Raw genomic sequence first — 19,984 nt, 5'->3', positions numbered from 1 at the left:
GGCGGGGCGGAGGGGGCTGAGCACCGCGGCTGGGCAGGGGTGGCCGTGACTCACCGCCTGTAACCCAACACCCGCGCTGCTCCCCTCCCCCAGCCTCTCCCCCGTCTCCGGCCTGGCGGCCGCGGCGACACCCAAAAGAAAATGAAGGGGCGCCCGAGCCCGCGGCGCCCCCGGCCGGATCGCGAGAGGGCCCCGGCGGCCCTCGGCTCCGAGCGCTCTCGCCTGCCCGGCCCCGGGGCTCGGCGAGCCACCGCCGCCGCCGCCGCCGCTGCCGCCAGGGCGCGAGCAGGAAGGGAGGCCGAGCGGCCGGAGCAGGAGTTGGAGGAGGCGGTGGCGGCGGCGGCGGCGGCGGCCGAGGGCCCGCGGTAGTTGCGGCGGGCGAGCCCGGGGAGGGGTCGCCCGGGCTGGGAATCCCCCGTCTCCGTCCCGGCCGAGCGAGGACAAAGCCCGCCGGCCGCCGCCGCCGCCGCGGCCTAGGCGGCGCGGCACAAAGGGCGAGTCGCGACACGCACCCGTCCCCCTCCCAGCTCGGGGTGGCCCCGGGTCCCGGGAGGTGGGGGAAGCCCCGGCCGCCCCGCCCCTCGCCCCCCTCCCCCCCCCCTCCCCCCCCCTCCCCCGGGGCCGGCCCGCGCTCGCCGCCTCCGCCCCGTCTGCGCGTCTTCCCGGGGAGGGGTCCGGGGGCGCGGCGCCCCACATAACACTCCCCCTTCTGCGCTCGGAGCCACCCCTCTCCCCTCCCTCCTGCGAACACCACCGCCTCCCCCGCCACCGCCGCCACCTCGCCCGACGCGCCGCAGCTCGCCGCGGCTGGTGGGCGGTGCGCGGATCGTGCGCGCCGGGGGCGCCAGATGTGCGGTCCCCGCCGCTGCCAGTGACCCAGCCGCAGCCCGGGCGGGAGCCGGCCGCCTACCCAATGCTGCGGGGGCGACCTTGAGCGCGCCCAGGTTTCCCTCGGCGGGGACCCAGACACCGCGAGCGCCGTGCCCTGTCCTGCCCTCTCCGGCCCGGCTCGCCCCGCGTTCGGACATGGAGGGGGCCGCTGCGCCCGCGGCCGGGGACTGCCCGGACTTGGGGCCGGGGGCTCCGGGCTCTCTCCCGGAGGCGGGGGCGGGGGCGACAGCAGCCCCCGCGGCGGCGGCCCCGGAGCCCAGGAAGCCGCACGGGGTGAAGCGGCATCACCACAAGCACAACTTGAAACACCGCTACGAGCTGCAGGAGACCCTGGGCAAAGGCACCTACGGCAAAGTCAAGCGGGCCACCGAGAGGTTTTCGGGCCGAGTGGTGAGTTGGGGGGAGACCCGGGGGGCTCGGGCTAGACGCGGCTGGGGACCCAGCGCGCGCGCGGCGGGGTCTGGGGCGCAGAGGAGGGTCTCTTGTCCAAGAGGGGGCTTCCCGGGAACCCCCAGACAGATTCCTCACTCTCCCCCCAGCTCCCCGTGACTCAGGCGTGTCTTTCTCCCGAAACACTTGTTACATCCTGTCTGCGCATATTTTGGGGGTTTTGATCCCATCAGCAAAGTAGTGTTTATGATTTGCAAACACTTTGCAACGTCGGGACCGTTGGGGTCTCCCTCGCGGGCATGCATTCATTCCCTGGAATGCCTTATTGCTTTAACTCCAGACAGAACCACAAACTCAGCTCGGAGCTGGTCCCCCAAGCCCCATGTCCTGTAGATGAATGAGACCCCCCTCCCCTGCATCCTCACACTCCCCGTTACCGCGATGCTGCTGTCACTGCAAGGGAGGACGGACTCCTGCCTGTTTTTAAGAGAGAAGGTTAGGCGACAAAAGTAAAGGCTGCTGCATGCCTGAGGGTTATGACAGTTTGTTGCTGGCTTCTGGGAGGACTGAAATGCCTAGGGCATGGACACCCACACGGACGTGGAGTTGCAGACTCAACTGCATTTCAGGCCCTGGCTGCAGGGCTACTACATTGCTTAAGGGGTCTGCCCCAGCCACCCCACTCTTTGTGACAGCCGAAACCCTGCCAGGGTCCCAAGACCATTTACACAGCCCCACGTAGCGCCTCGAGTGCCTTGGGGTCTCTGCATTGTCCCAACCTCGGTGTGTTGTCATTTTCCTTTCTGCAGAACGGGCCCTTGAAATCCACACTGCTTGTGGCTGGAGGTTTGGGTTCAAAGTGACTGACTGTTGCAGAAAGATTTTGTGTGGTGTGTGGCAGGAAATTAACATGGCTCTTTGATTTGCAGCATATCAGATGGATTTTAATCGATTTGGGGCCAAAGTCAGGAACTAATTATGGGACTCCTTGTGTACACTTTTGGGGGCTGTTTCAGGTCCCAGGTTGCTTATAAACTTAACAAATGACCATAGGGAACAAGCAAAATGGACTGTTGAATGAGGTGGTAGGTTAATGTCAGTATTTTTCTTTTGCATCTTTGCAGGGACAGTTCTGTGGACAAAATGGGGCATCAGTCAGAAAGTTCAGCCCCCAAATTCTCAAATATTTGGTTACCTGGGTAACTCCCTCATTCTAGGCTTCACTCTTTGGGTTGATACGGCTTTATCCTATAGCCTAAAAAAAGTCGGTTACAGGTTAATTGGACATTTGAGAGATTGTACCTTGTATTTTTAGGCTGTCGCCTATCAACAAATTCTATAGCAAGCAAGTCGTTGAGAGGGCAGGTGCCATTTTTGTAGGTTGAAAAATTTCAAGAGGAGATGGTAGTAAAGATGACCTTTGAGGAGCACACTGGCAGGTCTGTGGAAGAGGAGGCTGAGAAACGTGCGCTTCATTCATGCTTTTCGTCTGAGGTGATATTCCCCAGGCTGGATGTTGAATAAGCAAAAACTAAGCCTAGCTCCTTGCTCATGTTGTCTTAATAGCTGTTGAAGAATCGCGCTGGGAAGTTGGAAAGCGGAGTAATGAAAACCAGACGCGGTTGGAGCTGCAGGTTGAGGATGTGAGCTTGTGAGGGGTTGAGTGGTAAGGGTGTGTCTGGGATTTGTGAGGGGACACAGATACCAGAAGCCTGGGGAGCAGCCACTAACTGCAAGAGTGAAAGCTTGTCTTATGGCAGACATCTTTCTGAGCTTCACTGGGGCCTCAGGTATTTGTCTTGCTGTCTGATCCACGGACTAGGGTAGAGTGAAAGGGATTGCATCAGTAGACGGGAGCCTGCCTTTCTCTTTTGGTGGGTGTCTTTCCCTTTATTTGCAGAAACTCTGAGCATTCCGTCGGTATTTAGTCGAGTGGCCACTAGGGGGCGCCCTGAGAACGGAAGAGGCTCATTTCACGGCTGCAAGATTTGAGTCCTGCTCTGGTATTGTCCAGCCCTAGTTCAGTTTCCCATTGTGCTATTCATTTCAGCTCCATCTCATGTTTTACTCAAAAATTATGCAAAGATTTTGAATCTGGTAGCATATCCACATCCAGAAACTGGCAATCCCCAGACTGCTTTCTACTTGATAGATAAACTTAGGATGTTAGCAAAATCATCTGGTGAAAACCCTGCATTAAGCAGATGGGAAAACCGAGGTTGGGTGAAGGGAAGGCTTCCTTGGCCTCAAGTCCTTCCCCTGCTGAGCACACTGCTCACAGATGGTGTCAGAACTTAAGTGAGAAACAGGAATTGTCAGGTGGAAAATTCCCTGTGCCTGACTGGACAGAAAATAAAACAAACATCAAACAAATTGGTCAGCAAGTTGTTCTTGCCTGTACAGTGCTTGGTGACTCAGAATCTGTCAAGAGCAGCAAGGAATTTTCATCTGAAGTGTGAACTTGGAGTTTTCTTCTGGTTCTAAGGATGCGCTAAAATCCACAATTTGATTTCGGGGTGCAGTTTAGGAGAATTCAGAGCACGCTGTCTCAATTCTACCTTTTAAGGTCTTTGGGTAGAATTGTGAAGTGATGCTTTATTTTCGTTTGTACCCACACTCTTCAGAGCACTTCCCAAGAGGAGCTGTGACTTTCAGCTCCTTTGCCAATGCGAGTGGCGGAAATCGGGTGCTGGGTGTCAGGCTCCATGAGATGCTGTGAAATCAGCCCCCCTGAGACAGAGAAGTGTTTAAGAATAAGAATGTTGTGGCTTTTAATTGCACGTCTGCAAGGGCCTTCTGAATCAAACAAAATACCATGCAGCATCAGCACTCTGTGAAAGGCAGTTCCGTAGAGAGTTGCAGAATCTGGAACTTGGAGTCGGCTGGACCAGTCCTCTGCGTGGTCCAGGCATCTTCCCCTCTTCATCCCAAATGTAGTCTTGCTGCTGCTGCCTGAGCATGTCCACGAGAAAGGACTCCCAAGTGGCTTCTTCCAGAGATTAACAAGCCCCACAAAGGAGGCACTCTTGCAGAAGGGCTAAGAGTCCTGGCTTACGTTCAAGTCCTGAATGATCCCTGACTAGCCTTGTGACTTTGGGCAAGCTATGTAACTTTCAGAAACCTCCACTTCCTCATCTGTAAAATGGGCTAATATAGTACCAACTTCATAGACTAGTTGTGAAAATTGAATAAAATAACCTATAGAAAACCTCAAAAAGGGAAATTAGCAAATTTACTTTTCTCTTTTAGCAGGTGTTTTTCTCATATCAATTGGACTTTCATTTAGATTTTAAGACCATCAGAGAGGCATGATGCATTGGACAGTTAACCCACTCAGAGAGAGGAAGGAGAAATCATCAACTTTTCTGGTTAATTAGGGATGTGCACCCATAGGAAGTCACGACAGTCAGCCAGATTCTGATAGTATCTGAACACATTTCTAAGGCCTTGAATTTGGGCTTTGTTTATTGCACAACTTTTGTTTTGATACAGTTTCAGGCAGGGCTGTGTAGTGAGCCCCAGTGTTATAACATGGCATTTTCTTTGAGCCAAACTCCCTGGACCCTCAGGCTGCACAGAGCATTGCCAAAAAATTCAAGGGCAAAAACAAACAACGTTTTGGGGAGAGGTGTTCTGCGATCACCTCACCATCAAAGGCTAAGTTCAACTCTCCCTCTGCACCAGGTTAGCTCCTGTGAGCAGTACGTGACGTGGTGTGAGCAGGAAGCAGGTCTCCGGGAGGGGTCTGGCATGGGAGTGGCAGGGCTGGCGGGCAAATCGTGCCCCCAATTTGCCATGGTGTGTGGGAGATGGGGCATCCTTGCCCAGCAAAGGAACTGTTTGACTAAAAATGGGTGTTTAAAGCACTGGCCCAAAGTTATTGATAGCCTGGTGCTGGAAAATTGCAGATCAGGGATGCAAATTAGTAAGCTGGCCTGCTGAGCCAGGGGTGCATGGCTGTCATATGCATGGTGGCTGAGGTGCCATGTTGCAGCTAAGGCCCAAACCCAGTTTCAGGGAGTAAGGGACTTTGGCAGACACGTGGTCCAAACTTCTCATCCTTGAGGTGGGAAAAATAAGGTACAGAATTGTTCAGTGGCTTTTCTGAGGTTGCACAGCTGGTGAGTGACTGGGCTGGGTCTAAGAAACCTGATTCTTAGTTTGGTACTTTTCCATCACTCATTTAATAAATCTTTACTGGAGCAAGACATGAGCCTCACTCTTAAAGAGCTTATAATCTAGTAGCAAAACGAAATGTACTTACAACTATTGAACTAATTCTGCTCAGTTCAACAAAGATTTATTACCATCTGCCATATGCTTCTCACCATGTTAAATTCTGGGACGTACACATGGATGAGACCCAAGGAACTTAAAGTCTGGTGGAAGAAGCAGAGTGAGCAGTTGCTAGGCCATGGGTACCTCTTCTATACAGGAATTGATTACTTCTGGAGATTTTCAAGTTGGAATGTAGCTCATTGAAGATCAGTTCATTAAACTGAGTTCCATGCTAGACAGGAACACCCACTCCTGTATTGCTGCTGCCGCCGCTGTTATTACTACCAGCGGATATTTTTGAGAGTTTGTGGTGTGTCACGCTGTGCTAAGTGCTTTACAGACATTTTCTATTGTTTGATCGTCACCGCGATCCTAAGAGGTGCGCACTCTTGTTAGACCCATTTAACCAGTGGGGAAAACAACGCTTGGGGAGGTTAAGTAACTTGCCCAGGATCAAACAGCTAGGCAATGTCAGACAGGTTTATCTGTTTTGAGACCCATTGCTGCTGGTGAAATGGAAAACCTTCTTTTTGATGCACAGCAGGTGACCTCTGGATTTGGGTGCGGTGTTTCACTCATGTGCCAGAAGATTAGCCATGGGGAGGGTCTTCTCCTGGAGGGGTTTCTTGTTGTTAGGAAGGGTATAGAGAGAGGGTGTACTGTAGGATTAGGGAGGGCAAGGGCTGTTGAAGATGACCCTTGATTTGGGTTTCCGAAGACTGAAATATGGAAGTTTTCGGGCAGAGGGCAGATTCCAGGGTGAGCAGGCCAGATCTCTTGGAATGCAGGGTGTATGCTGGGGCATAGTGGGAGGCAAGGTTGGTGATATGGGATGGGGGGAATAATAATAACATTGAATAATAATAATGATAATAATAGCGGCTAATTCTTCTTGAGTGCCTCTAACGTGCCAGGTCCATTTAACTAACTTAATTCTCGTGACAATCCTGCAATCGTCTCATTTCCCAGATGAAGAGATGGAGTCACAGAGGGGTTCGCTAATTGCCAGAGTCACACGCAGCAGCAGAGCCAGGGTCTGGACCCAGGCAGCGTGAACGCAGAGACCTTGGCCAGCTCCCTTCCTCTAGGTGGGCTGAGCTGGGCTCTGGCCGCAGCGGGGGCTCCGAACCCATGGGTCTGGTGTGCTGGCTTGGAGCAGGGAGCCAGCCTGGAGGCTTTCACAGGAGTTGAGCTATGAGAAGATAAGCCTCAGCACGGTGCTGGGGGAGAGAGACCTCTGCTTGTTGGGCCCCGGGTCTGTTTTAATGAAGCAGGTCAGGGAGCTCTTCTCCTGGGCACACACTTTGTTCTTTGTGCCTTCAGCAGCCTCAGGTTCTGGAATCCCTAGGGGGCCTCGGGAGGTCAGCTGGTTCACTTCCCGGCCTGCAGACAGAAATGCACCCACCCCACTCCAGGACGTCTGATCTCACTTCTTCCTGGGAAGCCGCAGGAGATAAGGGTTGAGTTGAGGTGTCTTGTCTGCTGGGAAGCCCCTTCTAACCGTCTTGGACCTACTGTCTGTGCCTAGCAGTGTGCCAGGCACATAGTAGGTCCAGCGCAAAGGCTTGTAGGATGGCACAGAAGGGAATACCGTGAGCGAGGGACTGTTTTAGGAGGTGTGGAGGCTGGAGGTCACCACCCCTGACCTCAAGGAGCTTTCCAATTTGTGGGCAAGGAAAGACAATGGCTGGAAATGAATGGCGGGTTACGTAGCAGAGTCTGCAAAGCCAGGCAGACCTTCCCTGCACGAATTCTCTTTCTGTTACATTTGGTCATGCGCTTGTTAGGGGGAGAGAGCCTTCCTGGCTGTGGCTTCCTGTCCTCAGTGGCTCTGGAGTCAGACAGCCTAAGTCTCATTTGTCTTTCCCACATGAAAGTCCTAGAGCATCTGTAAGTTATGATTTGTGAAGTATCTGCTTTAAAGCAGAATGCATTTATCATTCCGCTGGCCCAGACGCCACTGTACAGCGCAGGAATGAGAAGATCCCAGGCCCCGGCACAGGAGGGGCTGGGCCAGATGACCCACCGTGAGTGGAGTCTGGCTGTATTGATAAAATTCTCTGGAAATGGTCCAGAAGCGGCCAGATGTTGACTTCACGGCGAGGCTCTCCGGTAAGCTGTTAACTGCATGTTAAACCGGGGCTGGGCTGAAGATTCCCCATGTTGAAGACACATCCTCCGCTGGGGTTGGTACCCCTTTTCCTTTCAATTTGGCAGTAAACCGGGTGTATCTCATGAGGGCTTCCTAAAGTGCCCAGGACAGTGGGAAGTTTCAGAGCAGAATATGACCTGCCATCGAGGTCCCGAGAACTTAGTTGGGGCGTGTCGTGAACGCATCTGGAATAGTCTGAGAATGATGCAAGGGAGTATATAAATGAGGAGAAAGAAATCATGGCTGTACAATCAGGCAGACTTGGGTTCCTTTGCCTCCCTGCGGCTCAGCAGCTGGAGGATCCTGGGCAAGCTGCACGTTTCCCCTGAGCTTTTGTTTTCTCATCTTGAAAATGCGGCGACCAATATCCGACCAAGTGTGATTGCCATGAGAAGTAGGATTTGGGAGCTTGCAATGCAGATCCTGTGCATAGTGTCTTGAAAACCAGAGCTAGTATTACTACTTTGTTGAGAAGTACTAGCATCGAGCACCTGGTGGCCTTCTTTTTTTTTTTTTTTTTTTTTTTTTTTTTGCGGTACACGGGCCTCTCACTGCTGTGGCCTCTCCCACTGCAGAGCACAGGCTCCGGACGCGCAGGCTCAGCGGCCATGGCTCACGGGCCCAGCCGCTCCGTGGCATGTGGGATCTTCCCGGACCGGGGCACGAACCCGTGTCCCCTGCATCGGCAGGCGGATTCTCAACCACTGCGCCACCAGGGAAGCCCCTGGTGGCCTTCTTATACCAGGTCATGGCTGTCCCTGCTTTAAACCCTCCCATGGGTTGCTGAGGACTTAAACTGAATCTGTCACATCCTTCAGGTCCTGACTGGCTGTCCAAACTCTCACTCCCTTGTCCTCCTGTCTTGGCCCTGTGTCGGTTTCCTTCAGAGCTTGTGGGTTTGATGCTTTGTCTGTATACAGCTTCCCCTTCCTCCCCCATTAGAAGGGAAGCAGGGTCACTGTCTGACGACGGCATCCTGGCCTGTACCGGGTGCCAGGTGTACAGTAGGTGTTCGGTAAGATTGAATGAATGGATGAATGAATGCACGAATGAACAGCTGTATCGAGAGTGCACCAGCAGTCCTGAGAAGGGGGGAAGGCCCCTTGGGCCCCCATCCTCCTGCTCTGGGTCACCCCTCTCCTTACCACCAAGTGGACCGCGGTGGAGGGCCCAGCACGGCCAGGTGCGTCTCCACTGCGGCTCTGAAGGGCTGGAGGGAGGAGGAGGGAAGCCGGTTCCCACCCCTGGCGGCTGCTCCCCGTGGTTCTTTGGAGCTCTGTGGCCTCCTTGGGTCACTCCCACACTTCCGGGAGTCGCCCGCCCCCCATCTGAGAATCCCCGGTGATCAGCTCTGCAGAGTAGGCAAGCTGGAGACACGAAATGCATTTGCAAGATTTTCAAAACATTTTCTCTCTGGGCTGTAAATCAAGCACTTAAGGAATTGTAAACCGGCTGGAGTGCGGAGTTTAATGTATGTCTGGAAAAAACACCATCGTGATTTGCCTTTTAAACTCGAGAAAAGAATGCCACTTCGCTTACTTTCATTAGAGGTATTGAGAGGCAGCTGGAGGTTTCCAGTGGGTGGGTGCTAAGAGGCTGCTGTGGTAGGTTCCCTCCTTCCCTGGAAGGGGAGGGGAAGGGCGGTGTCCAGATGGCTCAGGGCGCAACTTGCAACTCTGTGGCCAAAGGGAGTTTAAAAAAAGGGAGCTGCTGCTTTGTCAGTGTTTCCTTAAGTCCCCAGTTCCCTCTCGCTGGTGTCATGCTCCTTGTAGCTCACGTGGCTCGAAAGCCACAAAAGCAGCTGATGGGTGCAGGTTGGAAGGAATCCTTGCTGGCTGCTGTCATTTCATTGTGAGTTGGGCTCAATTCATGTATGATTCACCCCAGCTGCCAATGACACTCACAGGAAGGTGGAAGGGAAGTGGACGATCCAATCCAGGAATCCAAAGGGAGTGTGGGCTGGTTCTGAGCGCCTGGGTTTGAGACCCTGCTCCAACCTCCTGTGTAAATTTGAGATGGTCAGCTTGACTCGGTTTATTCATTTGTGAAATGGGAGTGGTTGTGAGGATAAATGAGTCGTACGTCAAGTTCTTAGAAAAGTGTGTGGCCCACAGAGAATGTTATCCTTGGAAGGAGCCCTCTTGGGAAAGGCAGGATGGGATCTCAGCTGTCTTCGTACCTTGGGCAGCCTGGGCACAGGGCATCACAGAGTAGGTGCCCAGGTGTTGAAGCCCCTTTCTTCGCCTGTAAATCGAGGGGCCAAGACAAAATGCTCTCCAAGGTTCCTGCCAGCGCATAGGAAGAGAATCCTGGGATTTGCTGAATGCACCTGGTGAAATGTAGACTTCATTTCCTACTGCCTGCTTTTTGGCAGGAGGTCTTGTTGCGGGAAGGGGAAGTATCTTCAGCTTCCCAAACCTTTTTCAGATTGTTAGGTGCAGGCTTTGTCAAGCGTAGGGAGAGTCTGCATTTCCATTCAGCTCAAGGCAGACATTGCTTTTGAAGCACGTCTATGAAGTGAGTTCTGGCCTAGGCTCTATTGTGAGTTAGACCATTCTCATTTTCAAAGAACCTAATCAGTTTTCTCATCTATAAAGTGGGATGATAATAGAACCTGCCTCCTGGGTTGTCAGGGACAGTGCCGAGGACTGTGCCTGACATGTAGCCAGTTCTCAATAAAAATTAGCTGTTATTATTTGGGATTCAGAGGAAGGCAAACTCATATTCTGCTGGGTTGCTTGGAGGGATCTTCACTCATTCCTTAGTTACTTCGAGTTTAGGGGACTTTGCTTTTGGTTCCAGTGAGGCTGGAGGCCTGTGGCTGCCTCTGCTCTCCATGAGCATTTGGGTCTCCCAGTGCTTTTAGCATCGACGGGGCGGCAGGGGGCGTTCAGCATCCAGGGTGCTCCTTCAACCTGGGGACAGGTGGGTGGAGGCAAGACTCCGGGCAGGAGGAGAAGACTAAGGAGGGGCCCTCTCCCCAGTGGAAGGCATATTTTCGGCATCCTCACTTAAAAGGAAGAATTGACCGGTATGTTTACTAGTCTTTCATCCTTAAAGATGAAATCACTCTGTCAAGCTCACCTCTGTGGAGCACTTTATATTCACCAGGCCTTGGGGTGAGTGTGTTGCCTGCATCATCTCGCTGAATTCCTGGTCATTCTTAGACACCCTCCGTCCCAATGAGAGAGATGCTCTCACAACCCCCATTTTACTGCAGAGGGGACTGAGGCCCAGGGACACACTCTTTGTGACCTGGGGATGATGGCAGGAATGAAACTCACGTCTGACTGAGCTCTCGGCTACGACCCTAGACGGCTTCCAAGGAGGAGTAGAAACAGCTGTCATTTTTCCTCTGCCTCTCCCAGGTTGCACGTTTAAACACATTTATTCAAATATTTGCGGAGCTCCACCACTGTGCCAGGCCCTGTGTGGGCACCAGGGAGGTGGTGGGGTGGGGCTGGGCAACAGCAACAGGGAACAGCCCCTGCCCCAAAGGAGCTCAGCCACCTCTTGGTTCTAGAACGTGCAGCTACCCCTTGTCATTTCTAGATCCCCAGCCTTTGTGGTCAACGCTTACCTCTCCTCGCTGGTCCATTTAAGGACACTGATTCCCTATGGTATTTCTTTTGTGTGTGCTTTAGTCTCTTAGAATTTCACCCCTTTACATCAAGTACATTCATTATGCAGACATGACTTTCTCAGTATTGATTAGAAGAGAAGACAGCAAACTTTGAGAAGCTCTCAGTGGCCCTTGATGTAACGCTGCTACCTTGTCTAGCTCTTGGTAGATTGGAAAGTGAATTATTTCTCCAACTAGCAGAAGCCGTGGGAGGGAAGAGGCTGATACTCGGGTTGATCTGGTGAGCTCAGAGCCCAGCACGTGAATGTATTTGGGTGGAAAGGCAGGGCAGTGATGCACCTGCTCCAGGGAGAACCCTGCTTTGCATCTTCCTTGTGGTTAATTGATATCTGTTTCCCAGGCAGAATCAAATGGGATGCTCGGGGAAGGAACCAGTGTGTGAGTGGGTGTGCAGGCAGCTCGTGGCAGAAATCCTGGAGAGGGGAGGAATGAAGTGGAAATCTCCACTGAGTCGTATCCACCTTCTTGAATGTGTAGGAAGGTCCAGAGCGGAAGGAGGATTCTTTCCCTAACAGTTGTAATAGCAGGAAACATTTATTGAGTGGCGCGTGTGTGAGCCAGGCACTGTGCTAACTACTTTACATGCTATCTCTCCTTTGAGCCTGTATTATTAGTACATTCATGTTGCAGACCAGGAAGGAGAGGCTTAGAGAGGTCACAAGACTTGCCCAGAGTCACAGAGCTGGCATCTAGGGCTGGGCTGTCTGACTTCAGGGTCAAGGTTGTAATCATTGGGCTCCATGGCCTCTCATGGGCACGGATCCTTGGAGGCTTCTGCAGCTTCTTGCTTTGGTCCTTCACTCACACACTGTGGGGTGGACTCCCACTGAACCCAGACTTACCGTTCAGAGAAGTTGTGTCCAGGCTTGTGAAAAGAGCAACTGGAGGAACTTGGTTCCATGAAGCCAGTTATTCTGTGTCTTACTCACTTATGTCCTCCCTGTGTCTGGTTCTGTGCCTGGTGCACGAGAAGAAGGCACTTCGTTTTTGTGGAATGGCTGTGGAGTGTGAGGAGTCTGGGGATGTTGTCAGGAGGCTTGGGGGCCAGTCCCACCACTGCCACAACTTGAGCTGTGTGACCTTGGGCGAATTACGCCCCTTCTATGGCTTCAACTAATTTCTCTGTGAGATGAGAGTTCTGGGACTGATTTGGAGCTTACTTTCCAGCCCCATCCAGTTTCTGCATTTGGTGAGTCTTCAGGTCTTGTCTCCAAATTGCAAGTGGCAGTCACCAGCTCCTCCCTTGTTTGTCCTCCTTCACGGGAAGGCAGGCTCTTCCAGGGCATGGATTTTCACCAGTTTTGTTTACCGGTGTTATCTCAAGTGCCTAGCATGGTGCCTGGCAAATCAGTATTGGTGACCTGCCTGCCTGCATGCCTGAATGAATGATTGCAGTCTCTCTCTTGCTGATGAAATCTCAGCATAGAAAGAATTCTGGGGCTAAAGCCTAAGAAGAAAATTAAGGAGCAAAAGTACCATTTTCCAAGAAAAACACCATCTTTATAAAGGCAAGGTGCAGCCGAGACGGGGAAAGTTTATTATCTCTGCTAGCCAAGGGATTAGGTAGTCAGCAGGATTCCTTGGTTTTTCATCATCTGGTGATGCTTTTTGCAAACCACAGAGAAAACAAAACAAAAACAAAAACTCTCCCATTCCTTCCCCCCACCGCCCCAGCGCCTCCTTTAACTTCAAGCTGAAAAAGCACTTGCTGCTTGAAACAGCTCATGAAGGAAAAAATTATAACAAATATTTTGCATTTCTCTGGTGGCGGCACAGTCTGAATTCCTTTCAGCCCCACAATGAGTTCTAATTTTATGAAATGTTTGGATTAGCCACCAATTTTCCGGTGGAATTTAGGAGGCTTGTATCCGTACTTATGCTTGAAGCGAAGAAATCTCGTAAAATCCACGCAAGGCCCAGTGGGACGTTGTAGCCAAGGACAAAATGACCATCAGCGGAATGACGGGGAAGAGAGAGATCTCTCTGGCAGCTGTGGGCAGGCTTTGTGGATGGTGGTGTGTTCTTGAACCACAGTCTCTGGGGCTTGGCCGGGCTGCATACCACTTCCAACTGATCATGGCCTATAAAAATTCCAGCCCAAGTACAATGCCTTGTACCTGACCTTGTTCTTTCAATTCCCAGAGCCAGAGAACATTAGGGCATCTGGTAATTGGGTGAGAGACATTTGATAACACATGGTGGTCTACCCGCCTCCCTCACCCTCATAGCACTGAGTGCCTTGTGTTACGATTTCTAGTCTACTAATCTCTTTCTGCCCCTAGACGTGTGCTGTCTCATGTGGACACACGTGCCTATTAAAGTTAACATTAATTACAGTGAAATAAAATTAAAAACTTAAGTTCCTTGGGCATACTAGCCACATGTTAAGTGCTGGAAAACCCTATGGGGCTAGTGGCAACCATCGGACAATGCAGGAAAGATCATTTCCATTATCATAGAAAGTTCTAAAGGGTGGCGCTGCTCTAGAGGCCGAGTTTAATGACAGCAGGGACATGCTCCACCAGTTTCCTTGCTTTATTAGCTCCGTCCACAGCACTTGTCACCACCTTTAATTATCTCTAAACAACCTCATTCATCATGTTCTCTGCATCTCCAGTGTCTAGAACAGCGCCTGGTATATAGTAAGCAGGGTGAAGATTTTTAGAATAAATGAATGAAGTTGTCTGTCTGATTTAACATTGCTTTGCATGTGCCTGCCACCTTCAAAACAACTGACTGACTACTTACTGAGCTGTAACTCTTGAATGGATTCATCTGATATTTGTTGAGCACGTACTATGTGCAAGCCTCACAGGCTATGATGGTGGGCAAATGGATATGACCCTCTAGTTAATGAGCTTAGCCAGTCTAAGGGCTCTTAGATTTGTGGGGACATGGGAGTCCCCTGGGTGTGCCAGTTAAAATGCACCATCTTTGGCACCCACCCCAGAGAGCCTGGTCCAGCAGGGCTGGGGTGTGACTTAGGTAGACCTAAGAATCTTCAGCATTTTAACCAGATAACACAAGGGAAGGTGATGGGGTTGGTCCATGGTCTGTCCTTGGGAAACACAGTAATGGAAAGCTCGTTGTATTCATCTGAGGATATACCACCCCCCTTTCTTCAGTCCACACCTTCTTTTGTGATAACTGGAGGGCCCTAAGACCCCACGCCTTTGTACTGGAGCCATAGTTTGAGGTCTCCTTGCCTGTTATTTTCCCATGGAGTAATAATAATAGCAAACAATTACACAGCAGGAATTGTGCCAGGCGGTAGTCTAAGCACGTTGAATCACCGACCTAATTCATCCTATGGTAACCCTAAGAGATGCATAGCATTATCATCCCCATTTTACAGTGGATAAACTGAGGCACAGAAAATTAAGTCACTGGCTCACGTCTGCACTACTTGAAGGGAAATGCCAGCGTGGAAGTGCTGCGGGGCTGCTGCTCTGTCACTGGACCTTGAGCTGCCGCCCCCCAAATGCCAAATGTGCCTTGATATCCTTTTCTGCCAGTTGCTCAGAATCAGAGTCAGGTATATTTATGAAATGCCTGTTTAGGGGATTAACACGTGTGGGCCTTAGGAGCTCTGTTGATCTACAAATGCCCATCCCTGGCCTCAAAGAGCATAATTAATTCAGACATCCCCTTGGGCCTACTATACCTCAACCCTGTGCTGCCAGGTGTAAGAGGCTTGCAGCTAACAGGAGAGATAGAGGCAGAGGCAGGGACTTCCCGAGAAAGTGTCACACCCAGGTTAGGTCTTCCTCTCGCCAGGAAAAGCAAAGCAAATCTTACAAGCTAGGTGTTCCCTCATTTTGCTGCTTGTGACTCTCCATTCTTTGCATAGTTTTGCCGTAGAATAATATGCCTGCTTCACCAGTAGGGGTTCCGAGTGCGTGTATTTTGTATGTGTGATGGGGCGGATCCAACATAAGGAAAGATGTGCCTCCCTCCCGCCCTTTTTCTTCCCACCTAGCAAGGCAGGAAGCCCCTTAGAGTTGGGAGATGCCCAGAACTCCTGACCCACTTGGGAGAACCTTGAAAGAAGGGGGCAAAGGGAGAGGAGAGAACATTTGTAGAACAGTCCCCCTCCATGAGGCCGTTTACGTGCATCCTCTTATTTCACAGCCGCTCTGTCATGAAGGGACCGTTATTCCCACTTTGCAGTTAAAAAAGTTGATGCTCAGAAAGGGTAACTGATTTGCTCAAGTAAGCAAGGTAGCGCCGGAGTTAAAAACTCAGGTCTGTCTGACCCCGCTGTGGGCTCTTGCGGCTACACTGCTTGTTCTCAGTCCCGGCAGAGCATTAGAATCACCTAGGGACCTTTTAGCAGCTCTCTGCGGGTGGGGCCCGGGCAGCACCATCTTTAAACAGACGCCTAGGTGCACGGCTGGAGCTGAGACCATGGCGGAGCATGGTGATGACAGAGGCCCAAGGGTCTGCACTCCTGAAGGTGTCCCATCCATGCCTGGTCCACCTGGGACCTTGCCCACAGCAAGGTGAGGCCCCTCCCCTATGTGGCTCCCAGTGTGCTTCCTCCACGGAGGGCTGGTGTGTCCAGAGCCATCCCACTGGACCTGAGCTGGGGACCTTTTGCTCTGTTGCATGAGAGGCTGCCTGTAAATCAGCAGCTGGCTTGTTTTCTTGTTAGGCTCCAGTTGTAGCGACTTTTGTGTGTCTATTTATTTCAGGGAAATAATTCCGTCCTGCAAAATCGATTCCCTGGGGGCTACAGAAGTACATTTGGAAGGACTTCTTTTACTGGGGTGACCCGAAATGTCCTCTTCCAAAAGAGGCTACAGCTGTTCCTTTTCTCCCAAGCCCTGTCTCACTTTGCCCTCTGACACCATCCTCTCAACCTCGTATTTTGAAGGTCTCACTGCAGGGTTCTTACTCACACACATTTCTGCATGTGGCCTATTTGTTAATAATAATAATTTTAAAAGGGGCTTTGCAGTATGTACTGTATGTTGGACAGTGTTGGGCATTTTTTGTGTGTTGTCTCATTGCATTTTGCCTTTTCTTGGCAGTGATGAATCTGGGGATCTTTATCCTCAAATGGAGGAAGTTACAATTATACCATGATTTGCTGGCGTTTTGGGAGCATGAGTTGCTCCATGGACTATAGAAGCTGCCATATTGGGGCAGTTGGCTTGGCTGGGATGCCGGTGGGGAGTTGGCTAGTAAAACAGAGGAGGGTGGGAGAAGCAGAGAGCAGCCCAGCGGCCCCTAGGGTTCACCGTGACATGAGCCCAGTCAAGAAAGTGGAGAATTCTTGTTAATCTGATGCATTGGTTAAGTGGAAATACTAAAAGGTTATAATAGAGAGCTCTAAATATAGTTTTCCAGGTAATTGAAGCTCGCTTATTTACAAGCCAATCTTTTAAAAAATTGTAGCCATTTCTTATGGAGATCTTTCTCAGTTGGATGCACACTTTCTTGCTTTCTTAAAACAGAGTATCTTGAAGGTAGTTAAACCTTTTCTCGAAGTCTTTTTGGGAACTTCTAAATGGTTCTCAGTACTGTATTTTGGAGTTCTCATGTCTGCTATTTATAGTTTGTCTATCTGCTCCTTCATCAGCTTCCATGCCTTTTTGTGACCCTTTTAAATGATAACATTTTTCTTTTCCCTCTAGCAAAAATAATGCACGCTCAATACTGAAAACTCACAAGACACAGAAAAGTTAAAGACGAAAGGTAAAAGCCAGTCGTCCTGTCTTGATTCCACCAGGGAGGCTGTCTCTAGTGGCTTTCTAGTTCCATATTTCCACTTCTCTACAGCTTTGCCATGACAAGCTTGTTAGAATTGTGTTAGCAGGAGAACATTGGGTGACCATCTTCAGGGGCTCAGTGGATGGATTCTATGCTATTTCTTGGGGTGGCTTTTCTAAGAGTTCGTTTCCTTTCTCATACAGTCTTCAGAGCTGAATGGGCCCTGACAATGAATCTAATGAGATTCCGTTTTCTCTTGTAAAAGAATGAGCCATATTGGGGAGAGTTGGCCTGGCCAGGCTCACTCAGTTAGTATGTGGCTGAGCTGAGTCTCTTGATTCAAGGTCCAGTACATTTCCCATTTCGCCACATCTTACCTGTGTTCCGGAGGGACAAGTGACTTTGCAATAAAGGAGCTATTGCTATATTTGGAAAATTAAAACCAAGAGAAAACCTACCTTCACCTCAATCATCTAGGGTGCTCAAGTGACAGATTTTTTAACTTCTTTTCTGAGGGAGTAAGAAACAGAATGTGGCCTCCTCTTTAGCATGCCAGCCAGACCCACTGCCCTTTTGAACATCAGTCTTAGATTAATAACGAGATGGACTCAGAAACACACTTGAAAGCAACTTGCATTATTATCCGTACATAGCTTACATTTTATGACCTGCTTAAAGATGCAGGGAGCATAAATCTTGGGGAGGACCGTCTTATTTACTTGTTCTTCTTTTCTGCAGATGGGATGCTTGCATCAGAGCCTGGCTTGCTTCAGATGTCTGCTCCAGGATATTTTAGCTGAACTGTATGAGTCCATTAAACAAATGTAAGAGTTTTTGGGAAAGGAGGGCTGTGTCTCAAACCAAATGTTTTACATGGAGAACATCTGGGGAATATTGGTATTTGTGTGTACAGTACATCAGAAAGCAGCTTGGCGGGGTTCAGCTGGGATGTTTCTGGCCTGCGGTTGCTGGATTTGACAGTTGTATTGTAAGGGAATGGTTCTTATGAAGTGTTGCCATAAAGGCAAGGCTTGGTCCAGGAAGGGGTGTCCTCGTTTAGCCGTGCACTCAAATTGCTCTGATTAGCTCCCCAGCCAGATCGCCCACGACATTTGAACAGTCTGGTATCTGAGCTAGTTCTCCCCAGGGTTTAAACAATGGAGAAAAGAAGCATCACAGTGCCAGGACTTGGGGTGTTTTTCCTTTACCCCGTGGTTGCATGGATTTCACGACACTTGGAAACAGGTGTGGCCCAGTGGAAGTAGTACTGGCCACAGAATCCAAGTGCCTGGGTTGGAACTTGGGGTGTTGCCTTTATGACCTGTGGGCACTCGGAGAGTTCCTTTCTGCAGGATCAGTTTCTTTCTCCTGCAAAATAAGTAGTTTGTCTTATGGGTGGTAGGGAGAGTAAAATAAAGTGAGATGGCACTGTATACATGGGGGGGGTCATTTATACACCTTGGTATTGCATACACGGGTTTGCGGTCTCACCCGCAAGTATAAAATCAACGTGAACCAGAGTGGAATTGGGAATCTGACATCAGCAACTTGTAGATTTTGGCCCAGGTTGGTGGTAGTGGGTGGATGGGTGAACATTCTTTTTTTTTTTTTTTTTTTGCGGTATGCGGGCCTCTCACTGTTGTGGCCTCTCCCGTTGCGGAGCACAGGCTCTGGACGCGCAGGCTCAGCGGCTATGGCTCACGGGCCCAGCCGCTCCATGGCATGTGGGATCTTCCTGGACCAGGGCACAAACCCGTGTCCCCTGCATCGGCAGGCGGATTCTCAACCACTGCGCCACCAGGGAAGCCCTGGGTGAACATTCTTATAAAAATTATGACTGATGAGATTCAGCATGTTTGATTCAGTTCAACTCAACACGTGTTTATTGAATGTCTGTTATGGGACCAGACTCATCCCTAGTTGTTGGGGACGCAGGGGTGAATGAGGGTTCCTATCCTGCCGTCTCTGCTTCCTATTCCTGGTATTGACTGTGAATGACTCTCCGACTTGTTATATTATGTGTTGACTGTGATTTAGGTAGTACAGGCAACGACTGGCATATTAGTCTGCTTGGGCTGCTGTAACAATACCATGGCCTACGTGGCTTAAATGACAGAAATTAATTTTCTCACAGTTCTGGAGGCTGGAAGTCTAAGATCAAGGTGCTGGCAGGGTTGGGTTCTGGTGAGACCTCTCTTCCTGGCTTGCAAATGGCTGCCTTCTCCCTGTGGCCTCACATGGCTTTTCCTCAGTGAGCACGTGCTCCTGGGGTCTCTTCCTCTCCCTCCAAGGACTTCAGTCCTGTTAGATCAGGACCCCACCCTTATGACCTCATTCAACCTTAGTCACCTCCTTAAAGGCCCTGTCTCCAAATAGTCACATTGGGGGTTAGGGCTTCAACATTTGAATTTGCTGGGGGGAGGGGAAGACAATTCAGTTTATAACAACTGGTAATATTTTATAGGGTAGAACATTATTTGGCAGGGAATATCATTGGACTTCCTGTACCTTTCTTGCAAGATTGGTCAAAACGACCTGACTGAACCCCCAATCAGCCAGAAAAAAAGGCCAAATTCCACAATAATTTACTATGTCTTAATTGGGGTGAGAGAGGAAATTATTGTAAGAATTAATCTGGATGGGTCCTGAAGATGGTATTTCAACTAGTACCAGTCAAGTGAAGTAGTCAGAGGCCCATCTTATGGAGGGGATGATGGAGTGTAAGACACATGACATGAGTGAGCAAAGAGGACAGGGGAGGGCTTCCCTGGTGGCGCAGTGGTTGAGAGTCCGCCTGCCGAGGCAGGGGACACGGGTTCGTGCCCCGGTCCGGGAAGATCCCACATGCCATGGAGCGGCTGGGCCCGTGAGCCATGGCCGCTGAGCCTGCGCGTCCGGAGCCTGTGCCCCTCAAC

General features: G+C 50.7%; 1 protein-coding gene across 1 annotated transcript in view; it reads left to right on the top strand.

Annotated features, from left to right (window-relative positions):
- Positions 1 to 1,026: 1,026 nt before the first annotated feature.
- The window catches only part of NUAK1 (NUAK family kinase 1), a gene marked incomplete at both ends in the record, with an annotated part of 66,903 nt that continues 47,945 nt past the window's right edge, over positions 1,027 to 19,984 (top strand). The window contains one exon of the mRNA XM_079715028.1: positions 1,027 to 1,281. Within this exon, the coding sequence (XP_079571154.1) occupies positions 1,027 to 1,281 (255 nt within the window). The remainder of the gene's footprint in view (positions 1,282 to 19,984) is intronic.

The sequence above is a fragment of the Hyperoodon ampullatus genome (assembly GCF_949752795.1).
Source record: "Hyperoodon ampullatus genome assembly, chromosome: 11".
Classification (NCBI taxonomy): Eukaryota; Metazoa; Chordata; class Mammalia; order Artiodactyla; family Ziphiidae; genus Hyperoodon; species Hyperoodon ampullatus.
This window is presented reverse-complemented; position numbering and strand designations above follow the sequence as displayed.